This window comes from Heteronotia binoei, chromosome 14, assembly GCF_032191835.1.
Source record: "Heteronotia binoei isolate CCM8104 ecotype False Entrance Well chromosome 14, APGP_CSIRO_Hbin_v1, whole genome shotgun sequence".
Taxonomy (NCBI): domain Eukaryota; kingdom Metazoa; phylum Chordata; class Lepidosauria; order Squamata; family Gekkonidae; genus Heteronotia; species Heteronotia binoei.
Genome location: NC_083236.1, coordinates 70,823,179 through 70,836,400, shown reverse-complemented (window position 1 = coordinate 70,836,400; position 13,222 = coordinate 70,823,179). Strand labels below are relative to the sequence as shown.

The 13,222-nt window shown below is 49.7% G+C and overlaps 1 protein-coding gene across 1 annotated transcript in view; it reads left to right on the top strand.

Moving 5' to 3' along the window:
• The window catches only part of FANCA (FA complementation group A), a 63,897-nt gene that overhangs the window by 13,708 nt on the left and 36,967 nt on the right, over positions 1-13,222 (top strand). The window contains exons 7-14 of the mRNA XM_060253868.1: positions 86-219; positions 2,178-2,273; positions 4,026-4,099; positions 5,313-5,425; positions 7,440-7,525; positions 8,407-8,440; positions 9,273-9,339; positions 11,195-11,307. Coding sequence (XP_060109851.1) covers positions 86-219; positions 2,178-2,273; positions 4,026-4,099; positions 5,313-5,425; positions 7,440-7,525; positions 8,407-8,440; positions 9,273-9,339; positions 11,195-11,307 — 717 coding nt within the window. The remainder of the gene's footprint in view (positions 1-85; positions 220-2,177; positions 2,274-4,025; positions 4,100-5,312; positions 5,426-7,439; positions 7,526-8,406; positions 8,441-9,272; positions 9,340-11,194; positions 11,308-13,222) is intronic.

Below are 13,222 nucleotides of genomic sequence, written 5' to 3'. Positions count from 1 at the left end.
AACTACCACGAAAGGCAGGATATAAATGTTCTAATAAAATAAATGTGGATAGAAACTTAATTTCCTGTCTTCTTTTATTCTTTAGTTCCTGCTCTGCAGGAAGAAGCCTCCATGCTCGGTGTGCCGCTAGGAGTCTTGTCAGCCAGAACAGCAGCTGCCAACATTGAAAAGATCTCTGGGGAGTCTGGGGAGGCAGTGCTACTGAATGCAGAGCAAAGGGTGAGGCGGAAATGCTGTTTTCATTTGCACCAAAACCGGGAGAGAAAGGCAGCTTGCAGGCTCTGGCTTTGTGGTGCTAAAGACTGAAGCTGGCAGCACAGGAAGTGAAGAGCATGCACCCACTGACTTTTGCCTTGGTGTGGGGCTTCCTACTGTGATGGGCCTTTTGGCTCATTGGGCTGCATTCACCTCTGTTTGCGCTGCAGGCAGGTTGGCAGTTGGCACGGGATGGTCAATTGCTGATCTGGGTCACTGACCAGGGCAGGGTTCCAGCCTTTGGCTTTAGGTCCTCATGTTTTGTTGATAATCTCCTGAGCCAGTCCAGAAGTGGCTGCTGGGTTTTATGTGTGCAGGAGGCAAGCTCTGTAAAGCAGTTGCAATCAGTTGAAGAAAGTTTTCACCACAGATGAAAATTTAGGCTGGTGGCTTGTAACCAATACTCCCTCTAAGCCATGGAGTCTTGTGAGGTAAAATTCTACTTTGTGAGCTGGCATTAAAGTTGTGAGCTACTGCATAAATTAGTTTGCTCTTGGGCCATTTTTCCTCAGCTGAGACCATAAGAAAAGAGAAGCTAAGTTGGGTCAGACCAGTGGCCCATCCAGTCCAACACTCTGTTGTCACACAGTGGCCAAAAACCCAGGTGCCATCAGGAGGTCCACCACTGGGGCCAGGAGACTTGAAGCCCTCCCACTGTGCCCCCCCAAGCACCAAGAATACAGAGCATCACTGCCCCAGACAGCATTCCCTCTATACCTTGTGACTAATAGCCACTCATGGACCTCTGTTCCATATAAGAACATGAGAGAAGCCATGTCGGATCAGGCCAATGGCCCATCCAGTCCAACACTAAGTGTCACACAGTGGCCAAAAAACCCCAAGTTCCATCAGGAGGTTCACCAGTGGGGCCAGGATACTAGAAACCCTCCCACTGTCCCCCCCAAGCACCAAGAATACAGAGCATCACTGCCCCAGACAGAGTTCCATTCATACCCTGTGGCTAAGAGCCACTGATGGACCTCTGCTCTGTATGTTTATCCAATCCCCCCTTGAAGCTGGCTATGCTTGTAGCTGGCACTACCTCCTGTGGCAGTACAATAGCCTTTGGGTGAAACAAAAATGTGTAAGTCAGAGGCTGAAAAGCTGAGCTGGCTCACACTAACTCAGTTTAGAGGGGCGGTAATGTTCTGGGGCTCAAACATTCTGCCTGCCTGGTTAGGCCATCCTAGAATATCTGTCTCCTCCTTTTCCTCATACCAGATTTGATCAAGAAGAACCGGTGGCTGAATCCTGTACATTTCTCCTAGGAATGAAACCTTACTCTTTTCAGGGGTAGTTCCAGAGGGGAGCTGTGCTGATCTGCAGTAGAAGAGCTAGATTCGAATCCAGGAGAACCTCAGAGACCAATGAGATTTTTGGGGTAGGAGCTTGCAAGAGTCAAAGCTCCATTCGTCAGATTGATCCTTGAAAGCTTCTGCCCTCCAAATCTTGTTGCTCTCTAAGGTGATCCTGGCCTCAGATCTAGCTGCTTTCAGTGGTGTTTGTTTCACGGAGGGCAGCTTCAGTGGTTGTCTTTCTGACTGCTGAATAATTTGCTTTTCAAGGTTATGGTGCTGTTTTCATTTTAACTCATGCACTGTAAAACATTCTATAATATCCTTGACGGGGATTTTTGTGTTTTTTGTGAAGCCTTTCTTAATCCAAATTTGATGAACAAGAAGGCCTTCCTGTCTAGGAATGTTTGTTTCAGACTCGGGAGATGACCCCCTTTCCTTCAGGATGCTCTAGTCTAAAACATACCTTGATAGAAGTATGTAAATATAGATGCAGATGCAGCGTGTAAATAGATGCAGAATATCAACGTATGAATGTATCAAACAAAAGTTTAATGGCCCGGCAACTGCCTGAAGTTTTGGATCGCCTTGCTGGATGATTTTGCTATTGTTGTGGTCCATTTACAGGAAAAGCTCTCCTGCTTGCTTCAGACTTTGAAGGTTTTATTAGCATGCAACGCCTTCTGCCGTTTGCTGTTTGCTCAAGCACTATGGAGAATGCAGGTAAGAGCTCTGTGTGGGGGGTGGGGGTGGTCTTGAAGCTCTTGCATGTGTAGATGAGCTGCTCTTGATTCCAGATGTATGGATGTTGGAAAAGCACTGGAAGTTCCTCATATTTTTCAGCCCACAACTGAAACTGCCCTTCTTTAAAATGCAATCGATAACTGGCTCCTGTGTGTCAGTTAAACTCTTGCTGTTGAGCTTAACAGCCCTTGGTCTCTGAGTTGCACTGTGTTATTCTCTGCAGCAGGCTTTTGGGTCAGTGCAGCTGCCCGCTGGTGAATTGAAAACCAATCGGAATTGAAACCAACCCAGCCAGTATCATAATGCCCCTGTATAAATCAATGGTGCAGCCTCATTTGGAGTACTGTGTACAATTCTGGTCACAACTCAAAAAGGGTATTATATCATTGGAAAAAGTCCAGAAAAAGGCTACTAGAATGATTAAAGGGCTGGAACACTTTCCCTATGAAGAAAGGTTAAAACGCTTGGGGCTCTTTAGCTTGAAGAAACTTCGACTGCGAGGTGACATGGTAGAGGTTTACAAGATTATTCCTGGGATGGAGAAAGTAGAGAAAGAAGTACTTTTCTCCCTTCTCACAAGAACTTGTGAGCACTCAATGAAATTGCTCAGCAGTCGGGTTAGAATGGATAAAAGGAAGTCCTTCTTCACCCACAGGGTGATTAACATGTGGAATTCACTGCCACAGGAGGTGGTGATGGCTACAAGCATTGCTTCAAGAGGGGATTGGATCATCATCTGGAGCAGAGGTTCATCATTGGCTCTTAGCCATAGCATATTGATGGAACTCTGTCTGGGGCAGTGATGCTCTGTATTCTTGGTGCAGGGGGGGCACAGTGGGAGGGCTTCTAGTGTCCTGGCCCCACTGATGGACCTCCTGATGGCCCCTGGGTTTTTTTGGCCACTGTGTGACGCAGTGTTGGACTGAATGGGCCATTGGTCTGACCCATCAGGGCTTCTCTTATGCTCTTATGTCTGGGGCAGTGATGCTCTGTATTCTTGGTGCTTGAGGGGGACACAGTGGGAGGGCTTCTAGTGTCCTGGCCCCACTGGTGGACCTCCTGATGGCACCTGGTTTTTGGCCACTATGTGACACAAAGTGTTGGGCTGGATGGGCCATTGGCCTGATCCAGCAGGGTTTCCCTGATATTCTTAGGTGTGGGGTAGTGATGCTCTGTGTTCTTGGTGCTTGTGGGGGGCACAGTGGGAGGGCTTCTAGTGTCCTGGCCCCACTGGTAGACCTTCTGATGGCACTTGGTTTTTTTGGCCACTGTGTGACACAGAGTGTTGGTCTGGAGGGGCCATTGGCCTGATCCAACATGGCTTCTCTTATGTTCTTATGTCTGGGGCAGTGATGCTCTGTATTCTTGGTGCTTGGGGAGCATAGTGGGGGGGCTTCTAGTGTCCTGGCCCCACTGGTGGACCTCCTGGTGGCACCTGGTTTTTGACCACACTGTGACACAGAGTGTTGGGCTGGATGGGCCACTGGCCTGATCCAACAGGGCTTCTCTTATGTGTTGCTGATCTCATGGCGTAGGGTGGCTGTTTGCTCAGAGCAGCCTTGATGCTTGCTAGGAGTGAAGCAGCAGGAGGTTGGTGGGGAGAGGTCAGGGCTTCGCAGGCAGATGGCCCAATTATTTGGCTGTTGCGTCGGTGGGTAGTGGTGCTGGTGGGGCTGGTGGGTAAATGGTGCTCCTCTTGTGTGGTTTCACTGAGCAGTGTTTCCCCCCCAGAGCCCCCTCGCCCTGGAGCTTGCTTGGCACCTGCACAGAGGAGGCATCCTCAGCCTGGAAGAGCTACTGGAGAAGTAAGTGGAGGCGTGGCTTGCTGCATGTGTCTTCTTCATTGGCCTGTCAGATGGCAGCAGCACTTGGGTCTCTTGTCTGTGGAAGGCCTGGCTGGGCTGTATGCAGGGCGTTAGGCAAAATCTTCGGTGATCCCTGGCAGGGAGCAGCCTAACCAAGCAAGCACCTGATCTACTGTGTTGTAAGATCACAGTGAGACGCAGCCAGGACTGTGGTATGTGGCTGAGCTGCTTACAGTGAGGGTTTCAGAGTCTAGCTTCCGCAGCTGCCCCTTTAGTCCTCGACAAGGGGTCACAGTCCAGTGCATTCAGTACTTGTTTTGTGTGCAAGAAGTCCCTGGCTTAGTCCTTGGCACCTTACAGGGCCTGAGACCCACTGGAGGGGAGATGGCTGAGACCCACTGGAGGGGAGATGGCTGGGTTTGATGGACTGCATAAAGCAGCTTCCTCAATTCATGTGAAGATTTAGGGCTGGCGCCAGTCAGGTGTTCCAGTGGCTGGATCCTCTTGCTCTTCTTACCTCCTCCAAAACAGCTGCTCCCTGAGCCAATGGGCCTGTCGCAGGATGTGTCCCACATCCACCTGCCTGGACCCTTCAGCCTCCAGTGGGGCCTCAGATGGGGAGGGGAGGTTGTGATTCACTCCTCTCTTCTTCTCCTCGGCTCCTTTCTTGTGCAGCTCTGAGCAGGAAGCTGATGGAAGCCTCACTGCCCCCTTTCCCCATCCCCTTTAAAGGCAGAGCTACAACTCACATGTGTAGTAGTTAAGGGCGTGGACTCTAACCTGGGAGAATTGGGTTTGATTCCCCGCTCTTCCACTGGCAGCTGCTGGAGTGACCTTGGGTTAGTCCTAGTTCTTGAAAGAGCTGTTCTCTCTCTCTTTCGAGAGCAGTTCTGAGAGAGCTCTCTCAGCCCCACCTGCCTCACAGGGTGTCTGTTGTGGGGAGGGGAAGGAGACTGTAAACTGCTCCGAGATTCCAAGTGAAGGGCGGGGTGTAAATCCAGTCTCCTCCTTCTTGACCTCCCTTAACAAGGAGGGCACGGAGAGCTGAGGTATGCAGGGAACATGTTTCTCTTTGTCTCCAATGTCGTGAAGCGGTGCTGTTTAGGTAGCAGTCTGAGGCAGAGGACCATGGTGTCCTTTTCTGCAATTTGTCTTGTGGGCTGTCTTTGGGAAGAGCAGAGCAACTCCCCTTGATTTCCTTGTGTTTCTCTAGTCATCCAGATGCCTCTGCATTGGTGGACTGGTTGTGCAGCAGCCTCCGTCTTCTGTGCCATCAGGCAGAAGAGTCTTCCATGGACACAGAGACCCTGCAAGGCATTCTTACAGGCAAGCTCTTGCATGCGAAGTAACGGGCTCTGCTGATGCTGTTGGTGGTTGTTGCTCCCTGGGCGTATAACCTAAGAGGCCTGGCAAGTGCTGAACCGTCGCCCTTCACATCCTTGCTCTTTTGGGAGATATTTTGGGCCTTGCTTCACTCTCAGGCTGGCTTTGGCCAGGATATGCACACAACTGCTCCCTGATCAGGTCAGCCCTTGGTCTAGGCTCTTTTGATGCCTGCCACACTCTGCAAGTGATGTGGGCTGCTTTCTCCTTGAGGTGTCTTTCGTGGCCTCAGCTCTTGGCCTTCCTTGACCTGTCCTTGTTTCCCCCTCTTCCAGTTTGTACCTCAGTTAATGTTGTCATGATCCATGAACATGGCCTCGATCAGGGTTAGCAATGGCAGGGGATCCCTCTACTCCCCCTCTGAAACAGACCGCAGACCCCAGCTGCAGGAATTACCTGCCTGTTCATTGGATGCACCAGGGCTTTCTTTGTAGCAGCAGCTCCTTTGCATATTAGGCCACATCCCTGATGTAGATGATCCTTCAAGAGCTATCAGTAGGCCCTGTAATAAGAGCCCTGTAAGCTCTTGGAGGATTGGCTACATCAGGGCTGTGTGACCTAATATGCAAAGGAGTTCCTGCTACAAAAACCTGGATGTCACAGTCACATGACAGGAAGCAAGAGAGCCAGAGTTAATGGCCTCAGTAGAATCAAGGCCAAGACTGTGTGCAACAGACTGCAAGAGCCAAGAATGGGAAATGCCAGCCAAGCATCAGGAGGCAAACTGTAGTGAGGAACTCACAAAGGATCTGAGCTGTGGAGGAATCTTCTCTCCTCCTGAGCATCCCCAACACTCCAGTGCCCTGCTTCTTGCTCTTTACGCCCGCACATGAGCAGCAGGCCCTTCCAAAAAGCAGCAGAGATGGTGACTTTTTGTGGGGGGGGGGGGGGGGGAAGCTCTGCAACCCATATGATCCAAACATTAAAGGCCACTGACCGTCCTAGAGGATGTGTGTGTGTGAGAACACTAAAGGCAAAGCATCCAGGGCAGACCTTGGGGGTGTGAATGCCCAGGTTGAAAGTAGTGGCTTTGTTACCTTTTGATGACCAGGGACCACAGGGTGCGGGCAGGAGAAACATCAGGGTTTTTTCTTATAGCAACTTCAGGTCTGCTTTTATTTAGTCACTATGGTAAGGCGTGGCCCCCCTAATCGGTATGGGAGGGGCTTTTGGTACCCAGTTTGGTGTAGAGAGCCAGTTTGGTGTAGTGGTTAAGTGCACAGACGCTTATCTGGGAGAACCAGGTTTGATTCCCCACTCCTCCACTTGCAGCTGCTGGAATGGCCTTGGGTCAGCCAGAGCTCTCTTATCTGGGAGAACCGGGTTGGATTCCCCACTCCTCCACTTGCACCTGCTAGCATGGCCTTGGGTCAGCCAGAGCTCTCTTATCTGGGAGAACCGGGTTGGATTCCCCACTCCTCCACTTGCAGCTGCTGGAATGGCCTTGGGTCAGTCATAGTGGTTAAGTGTGCAGACTCTTATCTGGGAGAACTGGGTTTGATTCCCCACTCCTCCGCTTACAGCTGCTGGAATGGCCTTGGGTCAGCCATAGTGGTTAAGTGTGCAAACTCTTATCTGGGAGAACTGGGTTTGATTCCCTACTCCTCCGCTTGCACCTGCTGGAACGGCCTTGGGTCAGCCATAGCTCTTGCAGGAGTTGTCCTTGAAAGGTCAGGTTCTGGGAGAGCTCTCTCAGCCCCACCCACCTCACAGGGTGTCTGTTGTGGGGGGAGAAGATAAAAGAGATTGTGAGCCACTTTGAGTCTCTGATTCAGAGAGAAGGGCGGGGTATCAGTCTTCTTTTTCTGCCATTCGTTTCTAGGTCACCTGTTGCCTCTTCCTGTTCCTCTCCTGAGCCAGTGGAGCAGGACCCTGGTGACTTCTTACCGGCCCTTTCTTCCATCTGTCCTGACAGACACTAGGGAATGTTAACCATGGTTTTGTTCTTAATATGTAGACTTTGGGATCGTGTTTCTTCATAATGGATTCCGGAACAAGTCTGAGATGGGAAGGAAATTGGAATCGCAGCCAGTCCCCTCTGAAGTAAGGATGTCTATTCAAAGGTTCAGCATTATTGTTTTGAGTTAAACAGTTTTTGTAGTTTTGTAAATATAAAGGAAGCGTGGAGAGTCCCTCAGGTAGAAGCGTGCAGCCTGTTCCATTTGTGAGCATGCGAGTCTTCTTGGAAGCTCATACAAGACTTGAAGGGTGGGAGTGGCTGGGATGTCCCTTCCCGAGGTTTAGTCTCTCTCTCTCTCCTTCTCCCGCACAGAGGAGACCACAGAGGATCAGGGCGGCTTAAAAAGTAAAGGTTGTCCCCTGTGCAAGCACCAGTCATTTCCGACTCTGGGGTGACTTCGCATCACAACGTTTTGACAGCAGGCTTTTTACAGGGTGGTTTCCCATTGCCCTCCCCAGTCATCTACACGTTCCCCCCAGCAAACCCCATGCCATTTTACCAACTTCGGAAGGATGGAAGGCTGAGTCAACCTTGAGCCAGCTATCTGAACCTAGCTTCCGCCGGGATCAAACTCAGGTTGTGAGCAGAGAGTTTGGACTGCAGTACTGCAGCTTTACCACTCTGAGCCATCGGGCTGCTTACATACCAATAAAACATTACATAAAACCAATTAAAACAGATATAAACAATAATACACTATAACATTAAAATAATACAGGTGCTATAACAAAGTCTTAAAAATGATGTTATATTTAATGATGGGGGATAGCTGCATGTCCTTCTCTTTCCCTTCTCATATTTCATTTGTTCACTTGTTCTTCTGAATTGCTGCATGTGTTTCTCTCTTGTAGTTAATCTTTAGCTTAGGAGTTGGCGCTTGGGTGCTGCTCAAAATGTGGGCATTTGAATAGAGATGGGCAGAAAAGTCAAATGGATTTTTTTTATTGTGTTTGTTTTTAAGCAGATCTGCTGTGCTGTGCTGGAGAGAATGCTGGCATGTAAGTGAAGGCCAGGGAGGGACCTCCATTTGCCCTTTCACACACACAGTTCCTGGGGTGTGGCTGGACATGCAGTGTAGGGGAGGGACGGTGGCTCAGTGGCAGAGCATCTGCTTGGTAAGCAGAAGGTCCCAGGTTCAATCCCCAGAATCTCCAACTAAAAAGGGTCCAGGCAAGTAGATGTGAAAAACCTCAGCTTGAGACCCTGGAGAGCCGCTGCCAGTCTGAGTAGACAAGACTGACTTTGATGGACCGAGGGGGGTCTGATTCAGTAGAAGGCAGCTTCATATGTTCATATGTATGTAATTAGCTTTTAGGGAGATATCATGTGAAATAGCATCTTTAACTGCGTTGCTTTGGGGTTGACCCATGAACGGCGCTGATGTAGTTTCATACCCTGTTTTATCCTCTAATGTTGAGAACGAAGCTGTCTCTGAGGTACTGCTCTTGCATCTAATGTTGGCGTGTTGATGGTCTGGTCACCTGGTGCCGCATTAAAGGTGTTTTGTCATTTAGGTGCCTTTGCTTTGCATTCACCTTTGCTATGGTGCCGATATTAGGGCCATCTTTCAGAAATGAAGGCCCCGAAGCGCTTAGCACAAGCTGAGTCACTTGAAGTGGTTCAAGGTCAGGGATAATTGGTTCCAAATCTGAAGGAATCATTTCTCGGCACTTGAGCACTAATGAGCCGGCCCTGGTTCCCATTTTCCTAATTAGGCCACCTTGAAATATGCCCCCAAGTCCTCCTCCTTCCTTCTCCCCCCTCCCCACTGTTCGGCAAGCACAATTCTTGCTACCTTTCATTCACCGGGGACTCTTTTTCTGCACTTAGGGGTACTTGATACTGCAGCTAAAGAAAAACAAGAAGATGCTTCTACATTGAGGGCCGTGAATTGTTGGTAAGGAGCTGCCCCTTTCTAGAAATGTGCAAAGGGCTTTCTTGTTTTTGTTGTTCATGGTTCTGGTACCAGGGAAATGGTGTGCGTGGGGGGCAGATCATGGAATGAGATATCGCCATTTTGATTATAGAACATAAGAACATGAGAAACCCTGTCGGATCAGGCCAATGGCCCATCCAGTCCAACACTCTGTGTCACACAGTGGCTAAAAAACCAGGCGCCATCAGGAGGTCCATCAGTGGGGCCAGGACACTAAAAGCCCTCCCACTGTTGCCCCCTCAAGCACCAAGAATACAGAGCATCACTGCCCCAGACATAAGAACATAAGAGAAGCCATGTTGGATCAGGCCAATGGCCCATCCATTCCAACACTCTGTGTCACACAGTGGCCAACATATGTGAGTGTGTGTGTGTGTGTGTGTGTGTATACACACACACACACACACACATATATATATATACTGTGGCTAATAGCCACTGATGGACCTCTGCTCCATATTTTTATCCAATCCCCTCTTAAAGTTCCTTATAGTTTCCTTCTCCCAAAATATTTGCAAAACAGAGTGTTCTGCTCTCAGAGCACAGTATGTTCCCTCTCGGTATGATCTTTCTCAGAGCACGATATGATCCACGGTATGATCTCAGAGTACAGTATGAGAATGGGAACAGGGAAGTAGCTACCTTCTGATGAATACTTCCTCTAAGCTGTGGAGTCTTGTGAGCAAAAATTCTACTTTACGAGCTACTGGCATTAAAGTTGTGAGCTACTGCATCAATTAGTTTGCTCTGGAGTCATTTTTCCTGAGCCAAGACAAAAAGGTGTGAGCTGGAGGCTAAAAATCTATGAGCTAACTCATGCTAACTCAGCTTAGAGGGAACACTGCTTCTGACTGACAGCCTCTGGGAAGAGAAGGCTGGGCCTAGTCTCCTTCTGCCTGGCTTGTGATGGAAATGGGGAGCTGGGCAATATTTCCTCTAAGTTGCAGAGTCTTGTGAGCAAAAATTCTACTTTGTGAGCTAGTGGCATTACAGTTGTGAGCTACTGCATCAATTAGTGTGCTCTGGGGTCAGTTTTTCTGAGCTAAGAGAAGAACCTGTGAGCTGGAGGCTAAAAATCTGTGAGCTAGCTCCCGCTCACTCAGCTTAGAGGGAACAGTGGAGCAGGGATAGATGGTCCGGGGGTCTGCGCCAGCGTTGGGAGGCCTGCACTGAGCATCTCTGTAGGCAGTCCCAGGCAGGAGTCTTGGAAATGCAGAGGATTTTTGCAATGGCTGCGCCTGCTGGATTTTGCCCTTGAGCTTGCTACGCAGGCAGTTCTCTCTGGGTATTTTTATTTATCTAAAATACTTATTAGCCACCTTTTTTTCCTAACAGAGCTGAAGGTGGCTTACAACCTTAATAAAATACGTAAATTGCATACGGAACATGAAACCAAAATTTAAAATCACAGTTTAGGACTGCTTTAATCCCATGTAGTCCTGAGGCTACGGTCTGCAGTCTCCACCAGCTTCTTGTCTTGAGTGTTCTGCTTCCAGCCCCAGCTAGTTCAGTTTCTGGGAAGTGAATGAGTTTGAACTTGTTTCCTGACTTCCCTTCCAAGCCTCATCATATGTTTCACTGTTGTAAAAATGCACAGTTGTGGGGTGGGGGGGGTGGGGGGGGGGAAACCAGGGTGACTCTTCTGTGCCTCACATACATCATTCATGTTAAATTCTAAATATTGACACACATTGGGATTGTCCTCTTGGTGAATGTTGATTTAGTGAGAGCCCTGGAGTTCATCGCAGCCGTTGGTATGTGCTGAGTCACTATTTGTAAGCGCTTACAGGTCTCCCTGCCCCCTCTTCCCTTCCAGGCTGGGCATGTTCAGCTTGACAGCATCTCAAGGCACAGTTCCTTCCGAGTCTCTGCGGCAGTTCTTCAGCCACACCTTCACCCACGTCCTCACTTACAACCCTCAGATAAAAGGTAGGGCTGCAGGGATGGGCTGTGTCTAACCTAGCGTGTGCCTGCGGAAGAGAGGTACCAGGAGGGTCCTTTTGGAGGGGCTTGGATGTCTGTGCCTCAGTTGCTGGAGGGACTCCTGTCTTGAGGAGCTGGGTCTTCCCAGCAGGAATACATGTAGTCATGTAGTATTGCAGCAGATTTATTGTATGTGGGCATTGGCTGTCCCCAGGGCTTTTTTGGTAGAAAAAGCCCAGCAGTAACTCATTTGCATATTAGGCCACACCCCCTGATGTCACCATTGTTTCACACAGCTTGTTTTGTAGGAAAAGCCCAGCAGGAACTCATTTGCATATTAGGCCACACACCCCAATGTCACCATTTTTTCACTCAGGCCCTTTTTGGGTAGAAAAAGCCCAGTAGGAACTCATTTGCATATCAGGCCACACCCCCTGACACCAAACCAGCCGGAACTCCGTTCCTGTGTGTTCCTGCTCAAAAAAAGCCCTGGCCATCGCAATACAAGGTTAAATACAGTATCGTAAAAAGTGGTCCAAAAAACATACAGAACAATGGGTTAAGTGGGTTATAATGCAACAATTACAACCTTAAATACATTGCTAAAATAAAAGCAGTTAGGTTTAAGCTGCTAAAATATTATTGTATTGAATCAGACCCTCGGTCAGTCTGTGTCACCGTTTTCTACTCAGACTGACAGCAGCTCTCCAGGGTTTTATGTAGAGGTTTTCCCCATCACCTGTTACCTGATGGTTTCAAAATGGAGATGCTGGGGATTGAACCTGGGACCTTCTGCATACCAAGCAGATGCTGTACCACTGAGCCGTGGCCTCTCCACCTGAATGCCACTGCTGTGGAGATAGGTCTAAAGCCAGACCAAAGCAGTGAAGGGGATAGCGGGCTGGCCTGAGGTTTCTCGTTCCTGTGCGGTCTTGCGGCATCTGGATCGAGGCAGCTTGGCGGGACTGATGTTGTTAGACCTATCGGCTGCATTCGATACAGTCGACCATCAGTTGCTAGTCCACCGCCTCGCCGATGCAGGGATTCAGGGGCTGGCCTTACAGTGACTTTCCTCTTTCCTATGCGGTCGGGGACAAAGGGTGTCAATTGGGGGAGAGTCGTCCCAGAGACACCCACTTAATTGCGGTGTGCCTCAGGGGGCGGTTCTACCCCCAATGCTGTTTAACATTTACATGCGACCCTTGCTCAGAATGTCCGGAGGTATGGGCTGGGCTGCCATCAGTACACTGATGACACCCAGCTCTATCTACTGATGGACGGCCGGCCTGGCACTGTCCCAGAAAACCTGCATCAGGTGTTGAAAGTCGTGACTGGTTGGCTTAAGCTGAGCTGACTGAAGCTGAACCCGACGAAGACAGAGGTCCTTTGCCTGAGTCATGGTGGCCTGGGCAGGGAAGTCCCCCTGCTAGCCTTTGATGGGGCACCACTGTCAACGGCGCCCAAGGTCAGAAGCTTGGGGGTGCTGTTGGAAGCCTCCCTGTCAAGGGAGGCCCAAATAGCAACAACTGCGAAATCCGCCTTTTTTCATCTGAGGCGGGTGAAACAGGTTCCCTTCCTCGACCGTCGCAACCTGGCAACGGTGATGCATGCAATGGTCACCTCGAGATTGAACTACTGTAATGCTCTCTATTTGGGGCTGCCTTTGTCGCGAACCCGGAAACTCCAGCTAGTGCAGAATGTGGCTGCTAGGCTGTTATTGGGGCTGCCCAAGTGGGAGCACATACTATCAGCACTGCAGGAACTGCACTGGCTACCAATAGTGTACCGGATTCGTTACAAGGTGCTAGTTATATGGCCGAGGACCTGCTTACCTGAAGGACCGTTTGTCCCCACACGTTCCCCAGAGGGTACTAAGATCTGGATCCCAACATCTTATAGTGATCCCCTGGCTGAGGGAGGC